Genomic DNA, 25,363 nt, shown 5'->3' with positions numbered 1-25,363 from the left:
ACATTTGATCTTTAGCAACAAGTATAGTAACCTAAAAGAAAACTATAGGCTCTAATCTAGCCTTTGCTAGTATACCTCAGGGTCTGATAGTAACTTGCAAAGACACTTAAATATTAATATTTCACTCTACATGTAAGAGATGATCATATAAAATTACTTAAAATGTCTAAGGAGCGCTTTTTCTTTAAATAAATTTATATCACTGTTTTCCTGTTTGAGGCCTTAGAATAAATGTTAACAGCTACCTACCATTGTTGAACTCAAAGAGTATGAGGGACAGCTCAGCATGTTATTATTTCACTTAATCCTCATCAAACCCTTATTAGGTAGATAATTACTCCTTAGATTTTACGAAAGGGAGATTAAGAGCTTAAATAACTATTCCAAGGTCACAGAGATAGTAGTTATTGACCAAAGCCCAATTCTTGACCTCTTCATTATACTTTCTCTTTATTCCCTCCCACACTAAGGAAGTGGTTCCTTATTTCTACTTAAATCAAATTGTTACACTTAAATCTAACTTTGAAAGCTTTTCATAATCTGATTTCTTGAGATCCATTTTTTAAGATCACCTGCTTATTGTATGTTTTTACCTACTTTGCTTTATTTATAATGTTTGTTATTCCTTCTAGAATTCATTCTGCACTCTGACAAGGCTCTGACTTGGCTCCTGTTCTATTTCTCACTAATATCTTTGTTAATTTGCATCTCTATAGTACTTAGTCAGTTGTGCCACCATCATGTACTTATATATTGCCTTCTAAAGAGCTTTTATTTTTTCATGTACATAAACTAAATAAATATGAGTCTATGCTGTAACATTCAGTACAGTGGTAGAATGTAGCGGTTGTCATTAACAGCGTGTGAATGTAAAGACATCTGTGTTTGAATTGTTTCCTTTTTGATGGTAAATTCAGGTTTTCATTGTGTTGTAATACATATATATGGTATTTGTAAAACAAGGCAATGTTACAGTCTTGTGTTACATATGTTATCACTTAATATTTAAAATATAGGTAGCTTGACTTTCCAAGACACTGATTTTTAAGGGCTTTAGTCAGCCAGCGTTGCTGATGGGCATATGTTGTATCACTCATGTGTTGGGAGGAGATGAGATTTTTTTAGTAATTAATGTCTTTGGGGGAAAAAACTACTCGAATTACCATAAAGCATCATTTGATGGCATTTCAGGCACCTAAAATGAAAACATTGAAAAATTTCCTGCTTCTTTTGGATATAAGAAGTGTCATTTTCTATTAAAGTTTTTTCATTGTCTCTTACTTTAATGGTATGCAAGGTAGAGACTAAACTTTTAAGTTAAAAAATAATAATGGGCACAATTTATAGTTTTGAGAAATAGAAACTAAAGTAATAAGTACTTTATTATTGGGGGAAAATAACTTTAAATAAGAACTTTATTATTGGAAAGGAAACCCAAAACTTGATATGAGAAGAAAAATATTTCTGGGGAATTCCCTGGCGGTCCAGTGGTTAGGACTCTGTGCTTCCACTGCAGGGGGCACGGGTTCGATCCCTGGTCAGGGAACTAAGATCCTGCATGGTGTGGCCAAAAAAAAAATTCTGATTCTTTAATGAATAGTGCAACTAAGTGAAACTGTTCTGATGACTTATTTACCCACCTTTAGGTACGATAATGAAGTACTCAGTGTGGTAATTATTTTACTGTAAACTCAATCAGATGCTGGCTAACATTCCTACATTTTGATGTTGTTCATTGCTGATGATTTTGCAGCCTATCCCTCGGCCAGATCCTGTGCAGAATAATGAAGAAACACATGATCTAGTGCTGAAAACCAGATTAGAAGAAAAAGGTGAACACTTAGAGCAAGGACCCATGATAGAACAACTTAGCAAAATGTTCTTTACTACTAAGCACCGTTGGTATCCTCGTGGACAGTAAGTTCTATTTTCTTTTCTTCTTCAACTCTCACTGAACACTAAAGAAATACATAACTTTCCTTCTATTAACAAACTTCTGAGGTTGTACTTTGCATGAAGGAATTAACACCCAGTATGATCACCTATTAAATTGTATTTTTAAATCTACATATATAGAGTAGCTAAAATGAAATAGTACTTCTTTTCCTTTATTTTAGTGGGGGAGTTTAACCAAAGCTTTCAGGGAATTTTGTAAGAGTTCTTGAAAATTTTTCCATTCTGTGATGTAGTCATTTTATGTATTGTTTTTATTCATCTTCTTGATGAATACTTGATCTTGTCCTCAGCCCTCTATCCATTTATTTAACAGATTTTGAGTTATTGCAGAAAAAATTGGGGTACAGCAAATGATTGGGCAGTATATATATTTTTCAGTTCCTTTAGGAACTACAGTTGCCCCTCTGTTTCCAAGTACTCACATTTTATTACATTGATTCTTACCTCATATCTAACTCTGGCTTTAATTTGTTTACTTCTTTTGATTCTTATTTCTTTCATATCTATCTTATTCCCTACTAAACCAAGAAACTAAAACTAAGAAGTGGCTTTTTAAAATTGTTTGTTTGAGCAAACTTTGTTTTTATTCACTTGTTTTATTCACTTTGCTTTTATTCACCCAGTAACTAGCACTGGGCTGGCACATTTATGGCAGGACATGCTTCTGGAATTAATGAATATGCAGTCATTGAGCTGCTTGAAGTGATGGGTGATCAAAAACACAATCGTTGTTTGTAAGTTGTTTATAGTCAAGGAAGGAAGATAGTAGAGTAAATAAACAAATCAAGAGATTGACATTTGAAGGATGGTTAGGAGTTAGCCATGGAGAATGGGGAAAAAGCTTCACAGGCTGAGAACAGTATGTCATAGAGTAAGCTGGGGAAACTGCAAGTAGTTCAGCTTGGATGGGACCCAGAATACGAGGAGGGAATGTAAGAAGGGTCTTATGAAGGATTTTGTGTTGTGCTGAGGAGTTTAGGTTTTATTTTCATTGCCAAATTCTAAGAATCAAACTGACATCCCCAAAGTTTATGCATTAGGAAATCCTTAAGTAGGTTCTGTATTTGGGATAAGGTGATGCATGGAAAGATTGGAGTCAGAGGGACTTGCTATGAAACTGTTACAATAGTCCAGGTGAAATTTGTTGAAGATCTACATGAAAGGACCAGCAACGGGAACAGGAAGGGGGAAAGTTAAAGAGAGGACTATGTTTAAGAACTTTAGTTAACAGCAGTAGTTCACCGGACTTGATGTGGGTAGGGAGAGATAAGGAAGAGGTAGGAGACCTCTCAAGTTTCTGACAGAGGTGTTCAGGTAGATGGTGGTGCCACTCATACAAGCGGGGAAACAGAGAGTGAGGAAGATAAACCTATTGTTGGTTATGTTGGGTCTGAAGACTGTGGATCATCTGGTGGGGAGCAATTCTGAAAGCAGCTGCATGTACGGACCTGGAGCTTGGTTTACGTTTTTAGTTTCTCTTTAGAAGGTACTTTCTCCCTTATCTGTAGTTACAATAGAGATTCCTCAGGGCTCTGCCTTATATACCATGTCTTGCTAAAATTTGTTCTGAGAGCTTCAATTACGTTCATTATATAGATGACATGCAACCTGCTCCATTATACATTTTTTAATTTCCTCAGCCTTATTCCCAATGTCATTGTTCTTAGAATATTACTAACTAGATATCTGTCCAAACTTTTAAATTCATTACAACAAAACACAGCTCTTCTTTTCCTGTCTTAAAAAGCCCCTCCCTTAATAATCTTTCCGTAATAAAAGTGATATTTCTGTATCAATTTCCCAAGGAAAAAATCTGTGATTTTTTTTGGCCACTGTAGTGCCTTTTTTTTTTTTTTAAATAAATTTATTTATTTTATGTATTTATTTTTGTCTCTGTTGGGTCTTCATTGCTGCATGCGGGCTTTCTCTAGTTGCGGCGAGCGGGAGCGGGCTTCTCATTGTGGTGGTTTCTCTTGTTGTGGAGCATGGGCTCTAGGCGCGCGGGCTCAGTAGTTGTGGCACATGGGCTCTAGAGCACAGGTTCAGTAGTTGTGGCACACGGGCTTAGTTGCTCCGCAGCATGTGGGATCTTCCCGGACCAGAGCTCGAACCCGTGTCGCCTGCATTGGCAGGCGGATTCTTAACCACTGTGCCACCAGGGAAGTCCCCTGTAGTGCCTTTTTTTTTAAGGTAAAACAATATTTGTTTTTATTTATTTGTTGAAATACAGTCAACCTACAATGTTACATTATTAGTGTACAACATAGTGATTGAATATTTTTATAGATTATACTCCATTTAAAGTTAATACAAAATAATGGCTATATTTTCCTGTGTTGTGCAATATATCCTTGTTGTTTATTTATTTTATACATAGCAGTTTGTGTTTCTTAATCCCATACGTCTATCTTGCCCCGTCCCCTTTTCTCTCCCAACTGGTAACCACTAGTTTGTTTGCTATTTATGTGAGTCTTCTGTTTCTGTTTTGTTATATACATTTGTTTGTTTTACTTTTTAGATTTCACATATAAGTGATAACATAGAATATTTGTCTTTCTCTGTCTGACTTGTTTCACTAAACTTAATACTGGGAATCCCCTGGTGGTCCAGTGGTTAGGACTTCACACTTTCACTGCTGAGGGCATAGGTTCAATCCCTGGTCAGGAACTAAGATCCCGCAAGCCACACTGCGTGGCAAAAAATAAATAGATAAATAAAACTAAAGTTTAAAAAAAAACCATAATACTATCTAGGTCCGTCTACGTTGCTGCAAATGGCAGAATTTCGTTCTTTTTTATGGCTGAGTAATATTCCATTGTATGTATTTACCACATCTTCTTTATCCATTCATCTCTTGACCGCCATAGTGTCTTTCAATTTCTGCATCTGTTTTATGTCCCCTTCCTTGATTTTTCTTTCTTATTTAGTATCCACTTTGTTTATGCATGCAGTCTGGGTTTTTCCCTCTTTGTAATTGTAAGTTAGGTTATGGGAAAACAAATTAGCAAGCCATTATATAGCCACGTATCTAAATCACTGCTGTATTCTAAGATTTCTTTCCATGATTCATAACATTGTTCATGTTTATCTTTTATTTCTGTCCCATTAGGTAGATACTTTAGTTCAGGCCCCACCTTGAAATTTTTCTATAATGGCTTTCAGTACCTGTTTCTTTCCTGCATGTTTCATGTTGCTGCAGTTTTTTTGCCATCTTTTGTTCATAACCAAATCGCTAAAGTTATGAATATCCTCTGTAGATGTGTAACATGAAGGGGGCAAGACTGAAGGCAAGAAGACCATTGGGGAGTCTTAAAACCAAACATGTTATCTCCAGACATTTTTGTCTAGTACCCCACCTATGTTTAATCTTATTACTTATTTAATCTTATTACTGCTGATTAGCTTTGACTGCTAATTAATTTAATCTCTGTAGTATGTCTTGTCCCATCAGGATTTCTAGGCACTTTCAGCTATAAGCAGACTTTTTTTTTTTTTTTTAAGATTTTTAGAAATTTCATGTAATGTCTGAAACATTTATATTAACATATTTCCATACAAATAACCCAATGAAAGTTTAGTATTAGTTGTTTTGTTTGTTTGTTTTTTTATACTGCAGGTTCTTATTAGGCATCAATTTTATACACATCAGTGTATACATGTCAATCCCAATCGCCCAATTCAGCACACCACCATCCCCACCCCACCGCAGTTTTCCCCCCTTGGTGTCCATATGTCCGTTCTCTACATCTGTGTCTCAACTTCTGCCCTGCAAACCGGCTCATCTGTACCATTTTTCTAGGTTCCACATACATGCGTTAATATATGATATTTGTTTTTCTCTTTCTGACTTACTTAACTCTGTATGACAGTCTCTAGATCCATTCACTTCTCAACAAATGACTCAATTTCGTTCCTTTTTATGGCTGAGTAATATTCCATTGTATATATGTACCACCTCTTCTTTATCCATTCGTCTGTTGATGGGCATTTAGGTTGCTTCCATGACCTGGCTATTGTAAATAGTGCTGCAATGAACATTCGGGTGCATGTGTCTTTTTGAATTACGGTTTTCTCTGGGTATATGCCCAGTAGTGGGATTGCTGGGTCATATGGTAATTCTATTTTTAGTTTTTTAAGGAACCTCCATATTGTTCTCCATAGTGGCTGTATCAATTTACATTCCCACCAACAGTGCAAGAGGGTTCCCTTTTCTCCACACCCTCTCCAGCATTTGTTGTTTGTAGATTTTCTGATGATGCCCATTCTAACAGGAGTGAGGTGATATCTCATTGTAGTTTGTTTTTTTTTTCTTTAAATTTTTAAATTTATTTGTTTATTTATTTATGGCTGTGTTGGGTCTTCATTTCTGTGCGAGGGCTTTCTCCAGGTGCGGCAAGTGGGGGCCACTCTTCATCGCGGTGCGCAGGCCTCTCACTATCGCGGCCTCTCTTGCTGCAGAGCACAGGCTCCAGACGCGCAGGCTCAGTAATTGTGGCTCACGGGCCTAGCTGCTCCGCGGCATGTGGGATCCTCCCAGACCAGGGCTCGAACCCGTGTTCCCTGCACTGGCAGGCAGATTCTCAACCACTGCGCCACCAGGGGAGCCCCTTCATTGTAGTTTTGATTTGCATTTCTCTAATAATTAGTGATGTTGAGCATCTTTTCATGTGCTTCATGGCCGTCTGTATGTCTTCTTTGGAGAAATGTCTATTTAGGTCTTCTGCCCATTTTTGGATTGGGGTGTTTGTTTCTTTAATATTGAGCTGAATGAGCTGTTTATATATTTTGGAGATTAATCCTTTGTCCGTTGATTCATTTGCAAATATTTTCTCCCATTCTGAGGGTTGTGTTTTTGTCTTGTTTATGGTTTCCTTTGCTGTGCAAAAGCTTTGAAGTTTCATTAGGTCCCATTTGTTTATTTTTGTTTTTATCTCCATTACTCTAGGAGGTGGATCAAAAAAGATCTTGCTGTGATTTATGTCAAAGAGTGTTCTTCCTATGTTTTCCTCTAAGAATTTTATAGTGTCCAGTCTTATATTTAGGTCTCTAATCCATTTTGAGTTTATTTTTGTGTATGGTGTTAGGGAGTATTCTAATTTCATTCTTTTACATGTAGCTGTCCAGTTTTCCCAGCACCACTTATTGAAGAGACTGTCTTTTCTCCATTGTATATCTTTGCCTCCTTTGTCATAGATTAGTTGACCATAGGTGCATGGGTTAATCTCTGGGCTTTCTATCTTGTTCCATTGATCTGTGTTTCTGTTTTTGTGCCAGTACCATATTGTCTTGATTACTGTAGCTTTGTAGTATAGTCTGAAGTCAGGGAGTCTGATTCCTCCAGCTCCATCCCTTTCCCTCAAGACCGCCTTGGCTATTCGGGGTCTTTTGTGTCTCCATACAAATTTTAAGATGATTTGTTCTAGCTCCGTAAAAAATGCCATTGGTAATTTGATAGGGATTGCATTGAATCTGTAGATTGCTTTGGGTAGTATACTCATTTTCACAATGTTGATTCTTCCAATCCAAGAACATGGTATATCTCTCCATCTGTTGGTATCATCTTTAATTTCTTTCATCAGTGTCTTATAGTTTTCTGCATACAGGTCTTTTGTCTCCCTAGGTAGGTTTATTCCTAGGTATTTTATTCTTTTTGTTGCAATGGTAAATGGGAGTGTTTCCATAATTTCTCTTTCAGATTTTTCATCATTAGTGTATAGGAATGCAAGAGATTTCTGTGCATTAATTTTGTATCCTGCAACTTTACCATATTCATTAATTAGCTCTAGCAGTTTTCTGGTGGCAGTTTTAGGATTCTCTATGTATAGTATCACGTCATCCGCAGTTTTACTTCTTCTTTTCCAATTTGTATTCCTTTTATTTCTTTTTCTTCTCTGATTGCCGTGGCTAGGACTTCCAGAACTATGTTGAATAATAGTGGTGAGAGTGGACATCCTTGTCTTGTTCCTGATCTTAGAGGAAATGCTTTCAGTTTTTCACCATTGAGAATGATGTTTGCTGTGGGTTTGTCATATATGGCCTTTATTATGTTGAGGTAGGTTCCCTCTATGCCCACTTTCTGGAGAGTTTTTAGCATAACTGGGTGTTGAATTTTGTCAAAAGCTTTTTCTGCATCTATTGAGATGATCATATGGTTTTTATTCTACAATTTGTTAATATGGTGTATCACATTGATTTGCGTATATTGAAGAATCCTTGCATCCCTGGGATAAATCCTACTTGATCGTGGTGTATGATCCTTTTAATGTGTTGTTGGATTCTGTTTGCTAGTATTTTGTTGAGGATTTTTGCATCTATATTCATCAGTGATATTGGTCTGTAATTTTCTTTTTTTGTAGTGTCTTTGTCTGGTTTTGGTATCAGGGTGATGGTGGCCTCATAGAATGAGTTTGGGAGTGTTCCTTCCTCTGCAATTTTTTGGAAGAGTTTGGGAAGGATAGGTGTTAGCTCTTCTCTAAGTGTTTGATAGAATTCACCTGTGAAGCCATCTGGTCCTGGACTTTTGTTTGTTGGAAGATTTTTAATCACAGTTTCAATTTCATTACTTGTGATTGGTTTGTTCATATTTTCTGTTTCTTCCTGGTTCAGTCTTGGAAGGTTATACCTTTCTAAAAATTTGTCCATTTCTTCCAGGTTGTCCATTTTATTGGCATAAAGTTGCTTGTAGTAGTCTCTTAGGATGCTTTGTATTTCTGCGGTGTCTGTTGTAACTTCTCCTTTTTCATTTCTGATTTTATTGATTTGAGTCCTCTCCCTCTTTTTCTTGATGAGTCTGGCTAATGGCTTATCAATTTTGTTTATCTTCTCAAAGAACCAGCTTTTAGTTTTATTGATCTTTGCTATTGTTTTCTTTGTTTCTGTTTCATTTATTTCTGCTCTGATCTTTATGATTTCTTTCCTTCTGCTAACTTTGGGTTTTGTTTGTTCTTCTTTCTCTAGTTTCTTTAGGTGTAAGGTTAGATTGTTTACTTGAGATTTTTCTTGTTTCTTTAGGTAGGCTTGTATAGCTATAAACTTCCCTCTTAGAACTGCTTTTGCTGCATCCCATAGGTTTTGGGTCGTCGTGTTTTCATTGTCATTTGTCTCTAGGTATTTTTTGATTTCCTCTTTGATTTCTTCAGTGATCTCTTGGTTATTTAGTAACGTATTGTTTAGCCTCCATGGGTTTGTCTTTTTTACGTTTTTTTCCCTGTAATTCATTTCTAATCTCATAGCGTTGTGGTCAGAAAAGATGCTTGATATGATTTCAATTTTCTTAAATTTACTGAGGCTTGATTTGTGACCCAAGATGTGATCTATCCTGGAGAATGTTCCATGCACACTTGAGAAGAACGTGTAATCTGCTGTTTTTGGATGGAATGTCCTATATATATCAATTAAATCTATCTGGTCTATTGTGTCATTTAAAGCTTCTGTTTCCTTAGTTATTTTCATTTTGGATGATCTGTCCATTGGTGTTAAAGTCCCCCACTATTATTGTGTTACTGTCGATTTCCTCTTTTATAGTTGTTAGCAGTTGCCTTATGTATTGAGGTGCTCCTATGTTGGGTGCATATATATTTATAATTGTTATATCTTCTTCTTGGATTGATTCCTTGATCATTATGTAGTGTCCTTCCTTGTCTCTTGTAACATTCTTTATTTTAAAGTCTATTTTATTTGATATGAGTATAGCTACTCCAGCTTTCTTTTGATTTCCATTTGCATGGAATATCTCTTTCCATCCCCTCACTTTCAGTCTGTATGTGTCCCTAGGTCTAAAGTGGGTCTCTTGTAGACAGCATATATATGGGTCTTGTTTTTGTATACATTCAGCCAGTCTATGTCTTTTGGTTGGGGCATTTAATCCATTCACGTTTAAGGTAATTATCGATATGTGTGTTCCTATGACCATTTTCTTAATTGTTTTGGGTTTGTTTTTGTAGGTCCTTTTCTTCTCTTGTGTTTCCCACTTAGAGAAGTTCCTTTAGCATTTGTTGTAGAGCTGGTTTGGTGGTGCTGAATTCTCTTAGCTTTTGCTTGTCTGTAAACCTTTTGATTTCTCCATCAAATCTAAATGAGATCCTTGCCGGGTAGAGTAATATTGGTTGTAGGGTCTTCCCTTTCATCACTTTAAGTATATCATGCCACTCCCTTCTGGCTTGCAGAGTTTCTGCTGAGAAATCAGCTGTTAACCTTATGGGAGTTCCCTTGTATGTTATTTGTCGTTTTTCCCTTGCTGCTTTCAATAATTTTTCTTTGTCTTTAATTTTTGCCAATTTGATTACTATGTGTCTTGGCGTGTGTTTCTCCTTGGGTTTATCCTGTATGGGACTCTCTGCGCTTCCTGGACTTGGGTGGCTGTTTCCTTTCCCATGTTAGGGAAGTTTTCGACTATAATCTCTTCAAATATTTTCTCTGGTCCTTTCTCTCTCTCTTCTCCTTCTGGGACCCCTATAATGCGAATGTTGTTGCGTTTAATGTTGTCCCAGAGGTCTCTTAGGCTGTCTTCATTTCTTTTCATTCTTTTTTCTTTAGTCTGTTTTGCAGCAGTGAATTCCACCATTCTGTCTTCCAGGTCACTTATCCGTTCTTCTGCCTCAGTTATTCTGCTATTGATTCCTTCTAGTGTAGTTTTCATTTCAGTTATTGTGTTGGTCATATCTGTTTGTTTGTTCTTTAATTCTTCAGGGTCTTTGTTAATCATTTCTTGCATCTTCTCAATCTTTGCCTCCATTCTTATTCCGAGGTCCTGGATCATGTTCACTATCATTATTCTGAATTCTTTTTCTGGAAGGTTGCCTATCTCCACTTCATTTAGTTGTTTTTCTGGGGTTTTCTCTTGTTCCTTCATCTGGTACATAGCCCTCTGCCTTTTCATCTTGTCTATCTTTCTGTAACTGTGGTTTTTGGTCCACAGGCTGCAGGATTGTAGTTTTTCTTGCTTCTGCTGTCTGCCTTCTATAAGCAGACTTTAATTAGACACAGTTGATTATCCCAATGTCTCTCCTAATAAAGAGTTCAACAGAAAAACTCCAGATGCTAGCTTATGTATATAAAGAAAATTTTAATCTGTAGGCATTATCCTTGTGATGCATCATCTTTCAAAATTTTAAATAAGCTAATGTGTGATTACTGATACTCAACAAGTGTTTATTTGGTATCTACATATATATATTTTGGATTAATGTAAGCCATTTTCAAATGTTGGTTACTAGATGTTAGCGCCTCTTAAGCATCAGGCAGTATATAGAAGGATGTTTTACTAAATATTTCACAATTTTAAAGTTATAACAGAAGAATGGGACCCATTATGAATTTAATAATTAGAGATATATAACATCTTTTTAAACATTTTTTAAAATTTATTTTTATTTATTTTTGGTTGCATTGGGTCTTTGTTGCTGTATGCGGGCCTTCTCTAGTTGCGGTGAGCGGGGGCTACTCTTCGTTCCGGTGCATGATCTTCTTATTGCAGTGGCTTCTCTTGTTGTGGAGCACGGGCTCTAGGTGCGTGGGCTTCAGTAGTTGTGGCACACGGGCTCAGTAGTTGTGGCTTGCGGGCTCCAGAGTGCAGGCTCAGTAGTTGTGGCGCACGGGCTTAGTTGCTCTGCGGCGTGTGGAATCTTCCTGGACCAGGGCTCAAAACCATGTCCCCTGCATTGGCAGGTGGGTTCTTAACCACTGCGCCACCAGGGGAGCCCCCATAACATCTTTTTAAATATGTTACTGAAAGGTATAAAATGCTTGTTTAAAAAATATTTTTAAACAATTCAGAAGTATTTAAAGTATAAAATAAAAATCTTTTTTATACCTACTAATGCCCTATTCCCCATAGATGAACTCTGTTAAACTCTACCTATGTGAATAGCCGAACCTCATATTACACTCAATTTTGTGCTTTTTGAACTCCAATAAAGTAGAACACTTTTCTGAGAGTACAAGTTTTTGTTAAAGAGGCCAGACTGACTCAAATCATCTTGTCTCTGCTACTCACTAGGTAGTTATTCTATCTTATTATCTATTAAAGAAAATAGAAATAATAATGCCTAATTCACTTGGTGGTTTTGAGATAAAATATAATTATTTAAGTTAAGCACCTGGCATACAGTATATGTACAGTAATAATGTGGTAATGATAATTATTAACATTGTCTCCTACTCATAGTTTTTCTTATTCTTTTAGAAGCATCTTTTTTTTTTTTTTTTTTTGACTGTGCCACTTGGCTTGCGGCATCTAAGTTCCCCGACCAGGGACTGAGCCTGGGCCATGGCAGTGAAAGTGCCAAATCCTAACCACTAGACCACCAGGGAACTCCCTGAAGCATCTTTTCTTAAATAGGCTCTTTTGAGGTATAATTTACATACTTCAAATTTACCAGTTTTAAGTATACAACTTCATGAGTTTTGACAAATGTTTTAAGTAAAGCATTCACCAGTTTAAGTACACAGTTCGATGCGTTTTAACAAATGTATACAGTTGTATAATTGTTACCGAAAATGGGGGTCTGGCTACTTGCCACTCAAAAGCCAATAAAGAGGCAAGGTTAGTGGAAAGGAAAGTTTGCTTTATTTTGGAGGCTGGCACCCAGGGTCGGGGTGGTTTACTGCTGCCTGTCCAAAGGCTGACCCCCCACCCACCCACTGACTATCAGTGGGCAAAAGCTTTTATAGACAGAGGGAGGGAGCTACATGCAGAAACAGCACAGTCAGCTCTGACAGTCATCTTGAAATTGGTTATCAGTGGTCTGGCCAGCATCATCTTGATTGTTTTCAGTACAGTTAATCTTCAGTTCCAGGGTCGGTTTGTTCCCATTTCTTTGAGGCCAGCTCTCAGAATTGTGGAAGCTTATGTCATGGCTACAGTCTGGTCATCATGTAGTTAACTTCTTCCTCCTGGTGGGGGTTTTAGTATCTATAAGACAGCTCACAGGATATGGCTCAGAATATTATCTATAGCCCTTGAGAAGGAACTAAAGGTCCTTGACTACGCTTAATGACTAAACTTGTCTTGCTGGGCTGTTAGTCTTGTTGGGCTCTTTTCCTTTGTTTCTGCATTTTCTCACTTCTCTGATTAAACTTATTCTTTGGCTAAAGTTTTTCCACAGACATAAGGCAGGCTGAGGACATGGGGGGAAAGGACCATAGCATCCTGCTACATTTCATAATCAGTACTACAATCATAATATAGACTATTGTCATAACTCCAGAAAGTTCTTCCATGCCCTTTTGCAGTCAGTTGCCTCCCTATAACCCTCACCCTGGGCAACTACTTCTCTGCTTTCTATCACTTTCTAGAATTTCCTGGATTTCTAGAATTTCATGTTTTACCCTTTCTAGAATTTCATGTAAATGGAATTATACAGTACGTAACCTTTTGTGTCTGACTTATTTCACTATGTACAGTGCTTTCAAGATTCATCCATGTTGTTGTGTATACCAGTAGTTTGTCCTTTTTTATTTCTGAGTAGTATTCCCTTGTATGGATAGACCACAGTTTGTTTATCTATTAACCAGTTGGACATTTTGGGTTCTTTCCAGTTTTTTGGCTGTAAATAAAGCTGCATAAACATTCAAGTACAAGTCATTGCATGGACATGTTTTTATTTCTCTTAAGTAAATATCTAGGGGTAGGATTACTTGGTCATGTGATAAGGACATGTTTAAATTCATGAGCCACAGTTAAAGTGGCTGAACCATTTTACATTCCCACTTAGCAATGTGAGAGTTCTAGTTGCTCTACATCCTTCCCAACACTTGGTATCATCAGTTTTTAAAATTTCAATCATTCTGTTGGGTGAATAGTAGTATTTCATTGAGGTTTTAATTTATGTTGCCCTAATGAATTACTAATCATTTTGAGCATCTTTTCATGTGCTTATTGGCACCACATACATTTGTTTTTTTGTTTTTTTTTGTTTCTTGGTTAAGTATCTGTACAAATCGTTTGCCTATTTTTTAAAAAGCAGATTGGTTTTCTTATTAAGGTGTAAAACTTGTGGATCAAAGTCCTTTATGAGACAAATGTTTTGGAAGTATTTTCTCCCTGTCTGTGGCTTGCTTTTTCATGTCCTTAATAGTGTATTTTGAAGATCAGAAGTTTTTTAATTTTGGTGAAGTTCAGTTTACAAATTTTTCAGGCTTTTTGCATCCTACTTAAAAAATCTTTGCCTAACCTAAGGTCACTAAGACTTTCTCCTATGTTTTCTTCCCAAAGTTTTATAATTTTAGTCTAACATTTAGGTCTATAATACACTTAGAGTTAATTTTTATGTATGGTGTGAGGCATAGGTTGGGGATCTTTTTTTTTTTTGCATACGTATATCCAGTTGTCCCAACACCACTAGTTGAAAATATTATCTTTCCCCATTAAATTGCCCTAACACCTTTATTGAAACCATATATGTGGGTCCTGGACTCTATTTTGTTCCATTAATATATGTTCATCTTTGGAATACCACACAGTTTTGGATATTATAATTAAAGTCTTGAAACCAGGTAGAGTAAGTTCTAATTTTGTTCTTTTTTTAAAACGTTGTCTCAGCAGTCATAGGTCTTTTGCATTTTCTTACAACTTTCAGAATCAGCTTATCCATTTCTACAAAAAGCCTGCTGGTATTTTGAAGGAGATTGCATTCAGTCTCTAGATCAATTTCAGGAGAATTGATGTCTTAACAGTATTGAATCGTCCCATCGATTAAAATAGTATATTTCTCCATTATTTAGGTCTTTTAAAAAATATCACTTAACAGTGTTTTATAGTTTGCAGTGCATGAGTATTGTACATTTTTTGTTAAATTTATCCCAAACATTTTGTATTCTTTATGCTATTGTAAATAGTATTTTTAATTTAAATTTTCAGTGGATTATTATTCATATGTAGAAATACAGTGGATTCTTGTATATTGACATTGTATCCTGTGATCTTGAGATAATTCTAGTAGCTTTTTTTTTCAATTTTATTTTATTTTTTTTATACAGCAGGTTCTCATTAGTTACCTATTTTATACATATTAGTGTATATATGTCAATCCCAATCTCCCAATTCATCCGACCCCCCCCCACCCGCCCCCTGCTTTCCCCCCTTGGTGTCCGTACGTTTGTTCTCCACATCTGTGTCTCTATTTCTGCCTTGCAGACCGGTTTATCTGTACCATTATTCTAGATTCCACATATATGCGTTAATATACGATATTTGTTTTTCTCTTTCTGACTCACTTCACTCTGTATGACGTTCTCTAGATCCATCCACATCTCTACAAATGACCCAATTTCGTTCCTTTTTATAGCTGAGTAATATTCCGCTGTATATATGTACCACATCTTCTTTATCCATTCGTCTGTCGATGGGCATTTAGGTTGCTTCCATGACCTGGCTATTGCAAATAGTGCTGCAGTGAACATTGGGGTGCATGTGTCTTTTTGAATTATGGTTTTCTCTGGGTATATGCCCAGTAGTGGGATTGCTGGGTCATATGATAATTCTATTTTTAGTTTTCTAAGGAAACTCCATACTATTCTCCATTGTGGCTGTATCGATTTACATTCCCACCAACAGTGCAAGAGGGTTCCCTTTTCTCCACACCCTCTCCAGCATTTGTTGTTTGTAGATTTTCTGATGATGCCCATTCTAACTGGTGTGAGGTGATACCTCATTATAGTTTTGATTTGCATTTCTCTAATAATTAGTGATGTTGAGTAACTTTTCATGTGCCTCTTGGCCATCTGTATGTCTTCTTTGGAGAAATGTCTATTTAGGTCTTCTGCCCATTTTTTTTTCTTTTTTTAATTTATTTACTTTGGCTGTGTTGGGTCTTTGTTGCTGCACGCAGGCTTTCTTTAGTTGCGGCGAGCGGGGACTACTCTGTTGCGGTGGGTGGGCTTCTCTTGTTGCAGAGCGTGGGCTCTAGGTGTGAGGGCTGCAGTAGTTTTGGCACTTGGGCTTAGTAGTTGTGGCTCGTGGGCTTTAGAGTGCAGGCTCAGTAATTGTGGCGCACAGGCTTAGTTGCTCTGCGGCATGTGGGATCTTCCTGGACCAGGGCTCGAATGTGTGTCCCCTGCATTGGCAGGCAGATTCTTAACCACTGTGCCACCAGGGAAGCCCCTTCTGCCCATTTTTTGATTGGGTTTTTTGTTTTTTTAATATTGAGCTGCATGAGCTGTTATGTATTTTGGAGATTAATCCTTTGTCCGTTGATTTGTTTGCAAATATTTTCTCCCATTCTGAGGGTTGTCTTTTCATCTTGTTTATAGTTTCCTTTGCTGTGCAAAAGCTTTTAAGTTTCATTAGGTCCCATTTGTTTATTTTTCTTTTTATTTCCATTACTCTAGGAGGTGGGTCAGAAAAGATCTTGCTGTGATTTATGTCAAAGAGTGTTCTTCCTATGTTTTCCTCTAAGAGTTTTATAGTGTCTGGTCTTACATTTAGGTCTTTAATCCATTTTGAGTTTATTTTTGTGTATGGTGTTAGACAGTGTTCTAATTTTACTCTTTTACTGTAGCTGTCCTGTTTTCCCAGCACCACTTATTGAAGAGACTGTCTTTTCTCCATTGTATATCCTTGCCTCCTTTGTCATAGATTAGTTGACCATAGGTGTGTGGGTTTACCTCTGGGCTTTCTATCCTGTTCCACTGATATATATTTCTGTTTTGTACCAGTACCATATTGTCTTGATTACTGTAGCTTTGTAGTATAAAGTCCGGGAGCCTGATTCCTCCAGCTCCGTTTTTTTCCTTCAAGATTGCTTTGGCTTCTAGTAGCTTTTTAATATGTTCCTAGGAGTTTTCTGCATAGATGATCATGCCATCATTGAATAAAGACAATTTTACTTCTCCTTTTACAATCTGTATGCTTTTTATTTCTTTCTCTTGTCCTGTTGCACTGCTTCGGACCTTAAGTACACTGTTGAGTAGAAGTGTTGAGTGTGGACATCATTGCCCTTTTCCCAGTTTCAGTGGGTCTTTAAACATTAAGTATGGCCTTCCCTGCTGGCACAGTGGCTAAGAATCCACCTGCCAATGCAGGGGACATGGGTTTGAGCCCTAGTCTGGGAAGATTCCACATGCCACGGAGCAACTAAGCCCATGCGCCACAGCTACAGAGCCTGTGCTCTAGAGCCCGCAAGCCACAACTACTGAAGGCCATCCACCTAGAGCCTGTGCCCTGCAACAAGAGAAGCCACCGCAATGAGAAGTCTGTGCGCTGCAATGAAGAGTAGCCCCCGCTCACTGCAACTAGAGAAAGCCTGCACACAGCAACAAAGACCCAATGCAGCCAAAAATAAATAAGTAAATTAAAAAAAAATCATCTAAACATTAAGTACAATGTTCAGTATGGATCTTTTTTTTTAAAATAAATTTTATTTATTTATTTATTTATTTATTTATTTTTGGCTGAGTTGTGTCTTCGTTGCTGTGTGTGGGCTTTTTCTAGTTGGCGGTGAGTGGGGGCTAGCTACTCTTTGTTGCGGCGTTTGGGCTTCTCATTGCTGTAGTTTCTCTTGTTGCAGGGCACAGGCTCTAGGCATGTGGGCTTCAGTAGTTGCAGCATGCAAGCTCAGTAGTTGTGGCTCACGAGCTCTAGAGCGCAGGCTCAGTAGTTGTGGTGCATGGGCTTAGTTGCTCTGCGGCATGTGGGATCTTCCTGGACCAGGGATCGAACCCGTGTCCTGGGCATTGGCAGGTGGATTCTCAACCGCTGCTCCACCAGGGAAGCCAGTATGGGTCTTTTTGTAGATGCCCTTTATCAGGTTGAGAAGGTCCCTTCTATTCCTAGTATGGAGAGTTTTTATCATGAGTGGGTGTTGAATTTTGTTTGATGCTTTTCCTTTATTTTTTAAGACGAACATATAATTTTTTTGTTTAGTCTTTAATATGATGGATTAAATTGAATGATTTTAAATGTGAACCAAACTTTCATTCCTTGGCTAAACCCCAGTTGATCATGATATATTATTTTTTTAATGTATTGTTGGTTGTGATTTGTTAAAATTTTGGGTAGAATTTTTACATCTTTGTTTTTAGGGATATTGGTCTGTATTTTATAATATTTTTCCCTGGTTTTGGTATCAAGTAATGCTTGTATCTTAGAATGAGTTTAGAATTATTCCCTCCTCTTCAGTTTTTTTGCAAGAGTATTTGTAGGATGGTTATTATTTCTTTCTTAATGTTAGAATTCACCAGTGAAGCTGTCTGGGTCTGGAGTTTTCTTTGTGGGAGGATTTTTAACCACAAATCCAATTAATGTAGTCAATAGCTAGGGCTATTACTGTAGTCAATAGCTAGTTTGTTTCGTCTTGAGGGAACTTTGGTAGTTTATATCAAGGTATTTGCCCATTTCATCTAAATTGTATATTTGTTCATATTTTCTCATTCTTTTAATATTTTTATAATCTGTAGTGAACTCACGTTCCTTATTCCTGGCATTGTTATTTTGATCTTTTTGAGAACCAGCTATTGGTTTAATTGATTCTATTGTTTTTCTGTTTTTTATTTCATAAATGTTTTGCTCTGTTATTTTATTCCTTCTGCTTATTCTGGGTTTAATTTGTTCTTTTTCCGGTTTCTTAAGGCTTATTGTTTGGAAGTCTGTCTTCTTTAAGCATTTAATGCTATAAATTTCCCTTTCAGCACAGTTAGCTACATCCCAGAAATTTTGATACGTTTTGTTTTTCATTCACTTCGAACTACTTTCTAATTTCCCTGTGATTTCTTCTTTGACCCAAGAGCTATTTAGCAGTGAGTTAATTTCCAGATGTTTTGAAGTTTTCCAATATCTTTTTAAAAATTTTTTATTTATTTATTTATTTTGGCTGCACTGGGTCTTAGTTGCGGCATGCGGGATCTTTAGTTGCGGGATCGCAGTGTGTGGACTCTTGGTTGTGACACGCGGGTTACTTAGTTGTGACACGTGTGTGGGATCTAGTTCCCCGAGCAGGAATCATACCTGGGTCCCCTGCATTGGGAGTGCAGTGTCTTACCCACTGGACCACCAGGGAAGTCCCTCCAATATCTTTCTGTTCCTAGTTTCTAGTTTAATTCTGTTGTGATCACGAAACATACTTTGTATGGTTTCAGTCTTTAAATTAATGGAGATTTGTTTAATGTCCCGGATTATTGTCTGCCTTAGTGAATGTGTATTTGAAAAGAAAGTGTATATTGTGCCATGGCTGGGGGTGGTTTTCTAAAAATATCAATTAGGTCTACTTGGCTGGTGGTAGTGTTCAAGTTTTCTACAGCCTTACTAATTTTCTGTTTATTTAATCAGTTATTATGAGAGGAATGTTGAAATCTGCAACTGTAATCACAGATTTTTCTGTTTCTCCTTGCAGTTCTGTTTTGTCTTCATATATTTTGAAGCTCTGTTATTAGGTGTATATTCATTTCTTATTGTTATATTCTCTTGATAAATCGACACCTTATCTTTATGAAGTGTTCTTTTTTATTTCCACTGATACTTCTTATTCCGAAATCTAATTTGTCTAGTATTAATATAGCCTGTTCAGCCTTCTTTTGATTAGGGTTCACATGATATATCTGTTTCTATTCTTTTACTTTTAACCTACATGTGTCTTTATATTTGGAGTGTTTTTTATTTTAACATGGTATAATATTTATTTATTTATTTATTTTTAAATTTTTAAAGTTTTTATTGGAATATAGTTGACTTACAGTATTGTGTTCGTTTCAGGTGTACAGCAGAGTGAATCATATATGTGTGTGTGTGTGCGCACATCCTTTTTCAGATTCTTTTCCCATATAGGTTATTACAGAATATTGAGTAGAGTTCCCTGTGGTATACAGTAGGTCCTTGTTAATCTATTTTATATGTAGTAGTGTGTATATATTAATCCCAATCTCCTGATTTATCACTCTCCCCCATGTTTCCCCTTTGGTAACCATAAGTTTGATATCGAGATCTGTGAGTCTGTTTCTGTTTTGTAAATAAGTTCATTTGTATCATTTTAAAAATTAGATTCTACATATAGATGTGCTATTATATGATATTCTTTCTCTGTCTGACTTCACTTAGCATGGTAATCTCTAGGTCCATCCATGTTGCTGCAAATGGCATTATTTCATTCTTTTTTATGGCTGAGTAAAATTCCATTGTATATATGTACCACATCTTCTTTATCTGTTCCTCTGTCGATGGACATTTAGGTGGCTCCCATGTCTTGGCTATTGTAAATAGTGCTGCAGGGAACATTGGGGTGCATGTATCTTTTCGAATTATGGTTTTCCCCAGATATATGCCCAGGAGTGGGATTGCTAGATGATATGGTAGTTCTGTTTTTAGTTTTTTAAGGAACCTCTGTCTGTTCTCCATAATGGTTGTACCAGTTTACATTCCCACGAACGGTGGAGGAGGGTTTCCTTTTCTCCACACCCTCTCCAGCATTTATTGTTTGTAGGTTTTTTGATAATGGCCATTCTGACCAGTGTGAGGTGATACGTTAGTGAAGTTTTGATTTACATTTCTCTAATAATTAGTGATGTTGAGCATCTTTTCATGTGCTTTTTGGCCGTTTGTCTGTCTTTGGAGAAATGTCTATTTAGATCTTCTGTCCAATTTTTGATTGGGTTTTTTGTTTTTTGATATTGAGCAGCATGAGTTGTTTGTATATTTTGGAGATAAGTCCCTTGTTGGTTGCATCGTTTGCAAATATTTCCTCCCATTCTGTGGGTTGTCTTTTCATTTTGTTTATGGTTTCCTTTGCTGTGTAAAAATTTTTAAGTTTAAAGTGGGTCTTTTTTAATGAATAGAATATAGTTGGATTTTGCTTTTTTATCCAATGTGACTTCTCATTTCAGTGTCAAGTCATCTTAAGTGCTTTCTGTTTTGATTTTCAGGACTTTCACTGTTCCTCTGCCATTTGCTCTTAGCTCACTTTTTTCATGAAATTTAATTTGATTATAGTCACTTTGAATAGCTACTACCCCTATTAGCATAACTATATGCAACTATATTAGATATTAGATATCTGTTATTAGAGATCTATTAATGTTATATTTGTGGATGATTTTTTGTTTTCATCATCTGCTCTCGATTATTCTGTCTTTATCAGGAATGCAACTTCTGTTTTGTAGTTTTCCAGAAGACCTCTAATACAATATCTTTAATACAATGTATGTGTGTTAAGTTACTGTCTGAGGGAATATTATCTTACCTAATTATCTTCACAGCTTGAAGGTGTTCAGTTTTTCTTTGAGACCATACTTTATGCTAGTCTTTGGGTTGGTCCGCTGGTAAATTTCCCAGTGATTCTTGGAAGTTTTATTCCCAGAGTTCAGCTATCAAGTCATGTGGATTTATCTAATTTCCATTTTATCTAGGTAGGTCACCTGTGGATTAAGATGTTCTTCATTATCAAATTCTGAATCAAGGTCAGCAGAGGCTTTATGATCCCAGGGTGTTGCCCACCTCATCCAATCCCGAACCTACCTGCATTTAATTATTGGCCTCACCCAAGGTGGGGTGGACTGAGAGTATAGGTAGTATGACTATACAGAATTGATGCTGAAATAGTCTAGTAGGCAGTAAACACTGGAGATTACATTATCTCAAGTCTGGAGATCGAAGGTTAAAATTGTTACCACTAAATTTATGATTTGGATATTACTGTTTCCTAATCCTGGTGATCCTATTTGCTTTAGGATGGCAATTCAAAGAGTCTTCTTAGATTTAGGCTTTATACTGAAACTGGGTACTAGAACTGTTTGAATTTTTAGTGTGAGAGATGAGTGATGAGGAAATCCAGGACATTGGGTGTGAGGTTAAATTGAACTTTTAGGTCCCTGCTCTCTGCCTTTGCCTGAATGACTATTTTTATACACAGTTGTGCCAAGGTTGATTTAAAAAAATAGCATATGTAACCATGAGGCTCCTGCTACTTCCTGTTTGATGATATTACAGGTGATGAAAACAAATTAAACTAGCTTAGCCACTACATTATAATTTACCTGAAGTAATGGGGCTTCAAACATATTCTTTGAAAGGTGCTCCTTATGCAAATCAATTTTTTTGTACTCCTGTAGCAATTTGCATTAGATATCTCCTCTGTAAATAGTTGCTGGGGACATGATTCTGAGTTGTTTTGCCCTTCTCTGCAGTCCCTGAGGTGTCTCCTGTTGGCCTCTAGTGTTGCCAGTACTCAGGAAGCAGGACGTATCAGTGCCCTCAGTTGCCAGCATCTGGGTACAAGCTCTTTTTCCTCTTTTCAGTCTTCCTCAATTGGCATGAAAAAAATAAAGTCAGTGGAGCATTCCTTCCATTATAATTCTTTGCAAAATACATCATTTTAGCAATATTGCAGAGTTCCTAATGGTTTTGTTTGAGTTTTCCATTATTTTTCTCATTAATTCAACCTTAATAAGTTTGTTGAAACTTTTTATGTACCCAGAGTTCATATACTATCTTGGTTTCTCTTGCTGATTGCATATCATTTCCCTTATCTCTAAATTTTGGAGTTTCCCAAGGATCAGTCCTTGGTTCTCTTCTCTTTTCTGTCCCATTCCCTAAGACAGTGATCTCATCCAGTCTCATGGCTTTAAATACCATCTGCATTGGCTCCCAAATCTATCTCTTCCTGTCCCTTCACCTCCAGATCTGTATATCCAGGGGCCTACTTATCTAATGGACATCCCTAACTTAATGTGTCTCTAACTGAGCTTTTCGTGATCCCTCACAAACCAGCTTCTTTTGCAGCCTTCCCTGTCTCAGTTAATGTCAGTTCCATGGTTCTAGCTGCTTGGGCCAGAAATCTTGGTGCCATTTTTGACTTTTCTCTTTGTCTCACACCCAACATCTGGTCTATCAGCAAATCCTGTTGGCTCTATCTCCAAAATGTATCCAGATTTGACCATTTATCACCATTCCCTCTGCCATCATCCTGGTACACACCACCATCTTTTGCCTGGTTCATAGAAGTGGCTTTCTAACTGGTCTCCCTACTTCTGCCTTTGCTTCCCTGCAGTCTGTTCTTAGCACACAGCCAGAGTAATCCTGTTAAAAATTCCATTAGGTCTTATAATTTTTCCGTTGAAAACCCTCCAACAGCTTTCCATCTCACTTAGAGAAAAGCTATAGACCTTAACTATTATCTACTAGAACCTATGTGATCTGACCCTCTTTTACCTTTCCGCTCTCATTTCCTACTATTCTCTTCCTTCTTCACTGTGTTCCAGCCACGTGACCTCTTTGCTGTTCCTTGAACATGCCCTTCCTTCTACCTCAGAGCCCTTAATACCTGCTGTTTACTCTACATAGAATACTTTTTCCTGTTGATATCAGCAAAGATAGCTGTCTTACGTCTTTTGCGTTTTTACTCACTGAAGCCTTCCCTGGTCAACTTGTTTATCTTGTTTTTCTATCTAATACACTGGAATGTAATCTCCATGAGGGTGGGCATTTTGTCATGTTTTGTGTACCACAGAAACCTTAGCACCTAAAAATGGTGCCTGGCATGTGGTAGATGCTCCACACATTTAAAAATGAATGAATAAATGAATGAGCGAATGATTCTGATTTTCATAATATCTCTTAAAAAAGAAAATAACTAACATAACTCCACTAAATGTAAAGTTATGTTGAAAGAAAGAAGGATGGAAGGATTGAAAGAAGTCTGGATAGAAAGTAAGAAGGATCTGGAAAGCAATTCTAAATTTCTGAAATATAAAGCAATTCTATAAATGTATGAATAGCTGCACGACTTTATTTAAAGGACTACTTTACTATTTTTCCATGGAGGCAACAAAAATTAGCTACCACCATGAGTAGGAGACATTTGAACATCTAGTTGCGTTGTGAACCAGGAGGTGAAGTTCTATCTTGGACTAAGAACTGTAGACAAATCTTTCAGATATCACTGAGTCATTGTGTAATTTAAGAAGGGTAACAATATGTTTTGGTTTGCCAGGGACAGTCTCAGTTTAACTCTTTTGTTAATTATTAATAGAGTGGGTTTTTATTCTTTAAAGGATCCCAGTTTGGATGATAAGTTATAAGGGCACCCTAAAATTCAGGTGGTTGCTTCTGAGTGGTTATAGCATATATTGACATTCATGCATGATAAGAAATCTGTAAATGCTGTTTAACATTTATTGAGCATATTTCAGAGTTCGACTTTGTTAGGTTTAGGGCTATCAGGATCTCAAGCATTTTCAGTCAGTCTTGGGTAGTGAAAATGGTTGAGCATTGTAAGCTGAATCACATTTTTATAGGATAAATGCTTAGATTTTTAGGGCCACAGACTTCATTGAGAATCTGATGAAACCTATGAATCCACTTCCCAGAAAAACACATATACAAAATTTTTATAAATAATTTCAGGAAGTTTGTGACTTCCCAAACACCCCTATTGTGGTATCTAACTGCTTTGAGAGAACACCTTTCAGGGATACTATTGCACTAGTAAAACCTCGATTATCTGGCACATAACTGGAACCCTTAAGAAAACCATAATTTTCTCAATGCCAATATAAGTACATGTAGAAATGTTTATTTAGATAAGTGATATTATGCTATATGTATTATTCTACAACTTAGGGTTCCATGTTAGTACATATAGATGTGCTTCATTTTTTTAAGTTAATTTCTGTATTTTGCAATTTGTCAAAAAATCAATATCAAAAAACAGTGTATAGGAAAGTTGCCTTATGAAATCTTAAGATAAGCAAAAAATACTGAAGATCATCTTTTTTTTTTAATTCATTTATTTATTTAATTGGTTGCGCCAGGTCTTAGTTGCTGCAGGTGGGCTCCTTAGTTGCAGCATGTGGGCTCCTTAGTTGTGGCATGCGAACTCTTTTTTTTTTTTTTTATCTTTTTATTTTTTTTAATGCTATTGTCTGCTTACATTCTTTTTTTTTTATGTATGTATGTATGTATGTATGTATGGCTGTGTTGGGTCTTCGTTTCTGTGTGAGGGCTTTCTCTAGTTGTGGCAAGAGGGGGCCACTCTTCATAGCGGTGTGGGGGCCACTCTTCATCGCGGTGCGTGGGCCTCTCACTATCACGGCCTCTCGTTGCCGGGCACAGGCTCCAGACTCGCAGGCTCAGTAATTGTGGCTCACGGGCCAAGTTGCTCCGCAGCATGTGGGATCTTCCCAGACCAGGGCTCGAACCCGCATCCCCTGCATTGGCAGGCAGATTCTCAACCACTGCGCCACCAGGGAAGCCCATGGCATGCGAACTCTTAATTGCAGCATGCATGTGGGATCTAGTTCCCTGACCAGGGATTGAACCCAGGCCCCCTGCATTGGGAGCACAGAGTCTTATCCACTGCGGCACCAGGGAAGTCCCCCCAGATCATCTTAATCACAACAACTAAAGAGCATAAGAACATGTCTTATCATTTATGGTGTAGAAATCTTTACATTGAATTTCCACACTAGCAAAAAAAGTTAAAAA

The 25,363-nt window shown here is 37.1% G+C and overlaps 1 protein-coding gene across 5 annotated transcripts in view; it reads left to right on the top strand.

Moving 5' to 3' along the window:
• MRPL42 (mitochondrial ribosomal protein L42) overlaps positions 1–25,363 on the top strand; it is a 37,777-nt gene that overhangs the window by 11,219 nt on the left and 1,195 nt on the right. For all 5 annotated transcript variants that reach the window (XM_007165896.2, XM_057556251.1, XM_007165895.3 and 2 more), the window contains exon 5: positions 1,754–1,917. In XM_007165896.2, the coding sequence (XP_007165958.2) occupies positions 1,754–1,917 (164 nt within the window). The remainder of the gene's footprint in view (positions 1–1,753; positions 1,918–25,363) is intronic.

Source organism: Balaenoptera acutorostrata, chromosome 11 (genome assembly GCF_949987535.1).
Source record: "Balaenoptera acutorostrata chromosome 11, mBalAcu1.1, whole genome shotgun sequence".
Classification (NCBI taxonomy): domain Eukaryota; kingdom Metazoa; phylum Chordata; class Mammalia; order Artiodactyla; family Balaenopteridae; genus Balaenoptera; species Balaenoptera acutorostrata.
Note: the sequence above shows the minus strand (reverse complement) of the source record. Positions and strands in the feature narration are given on the sequence as shown.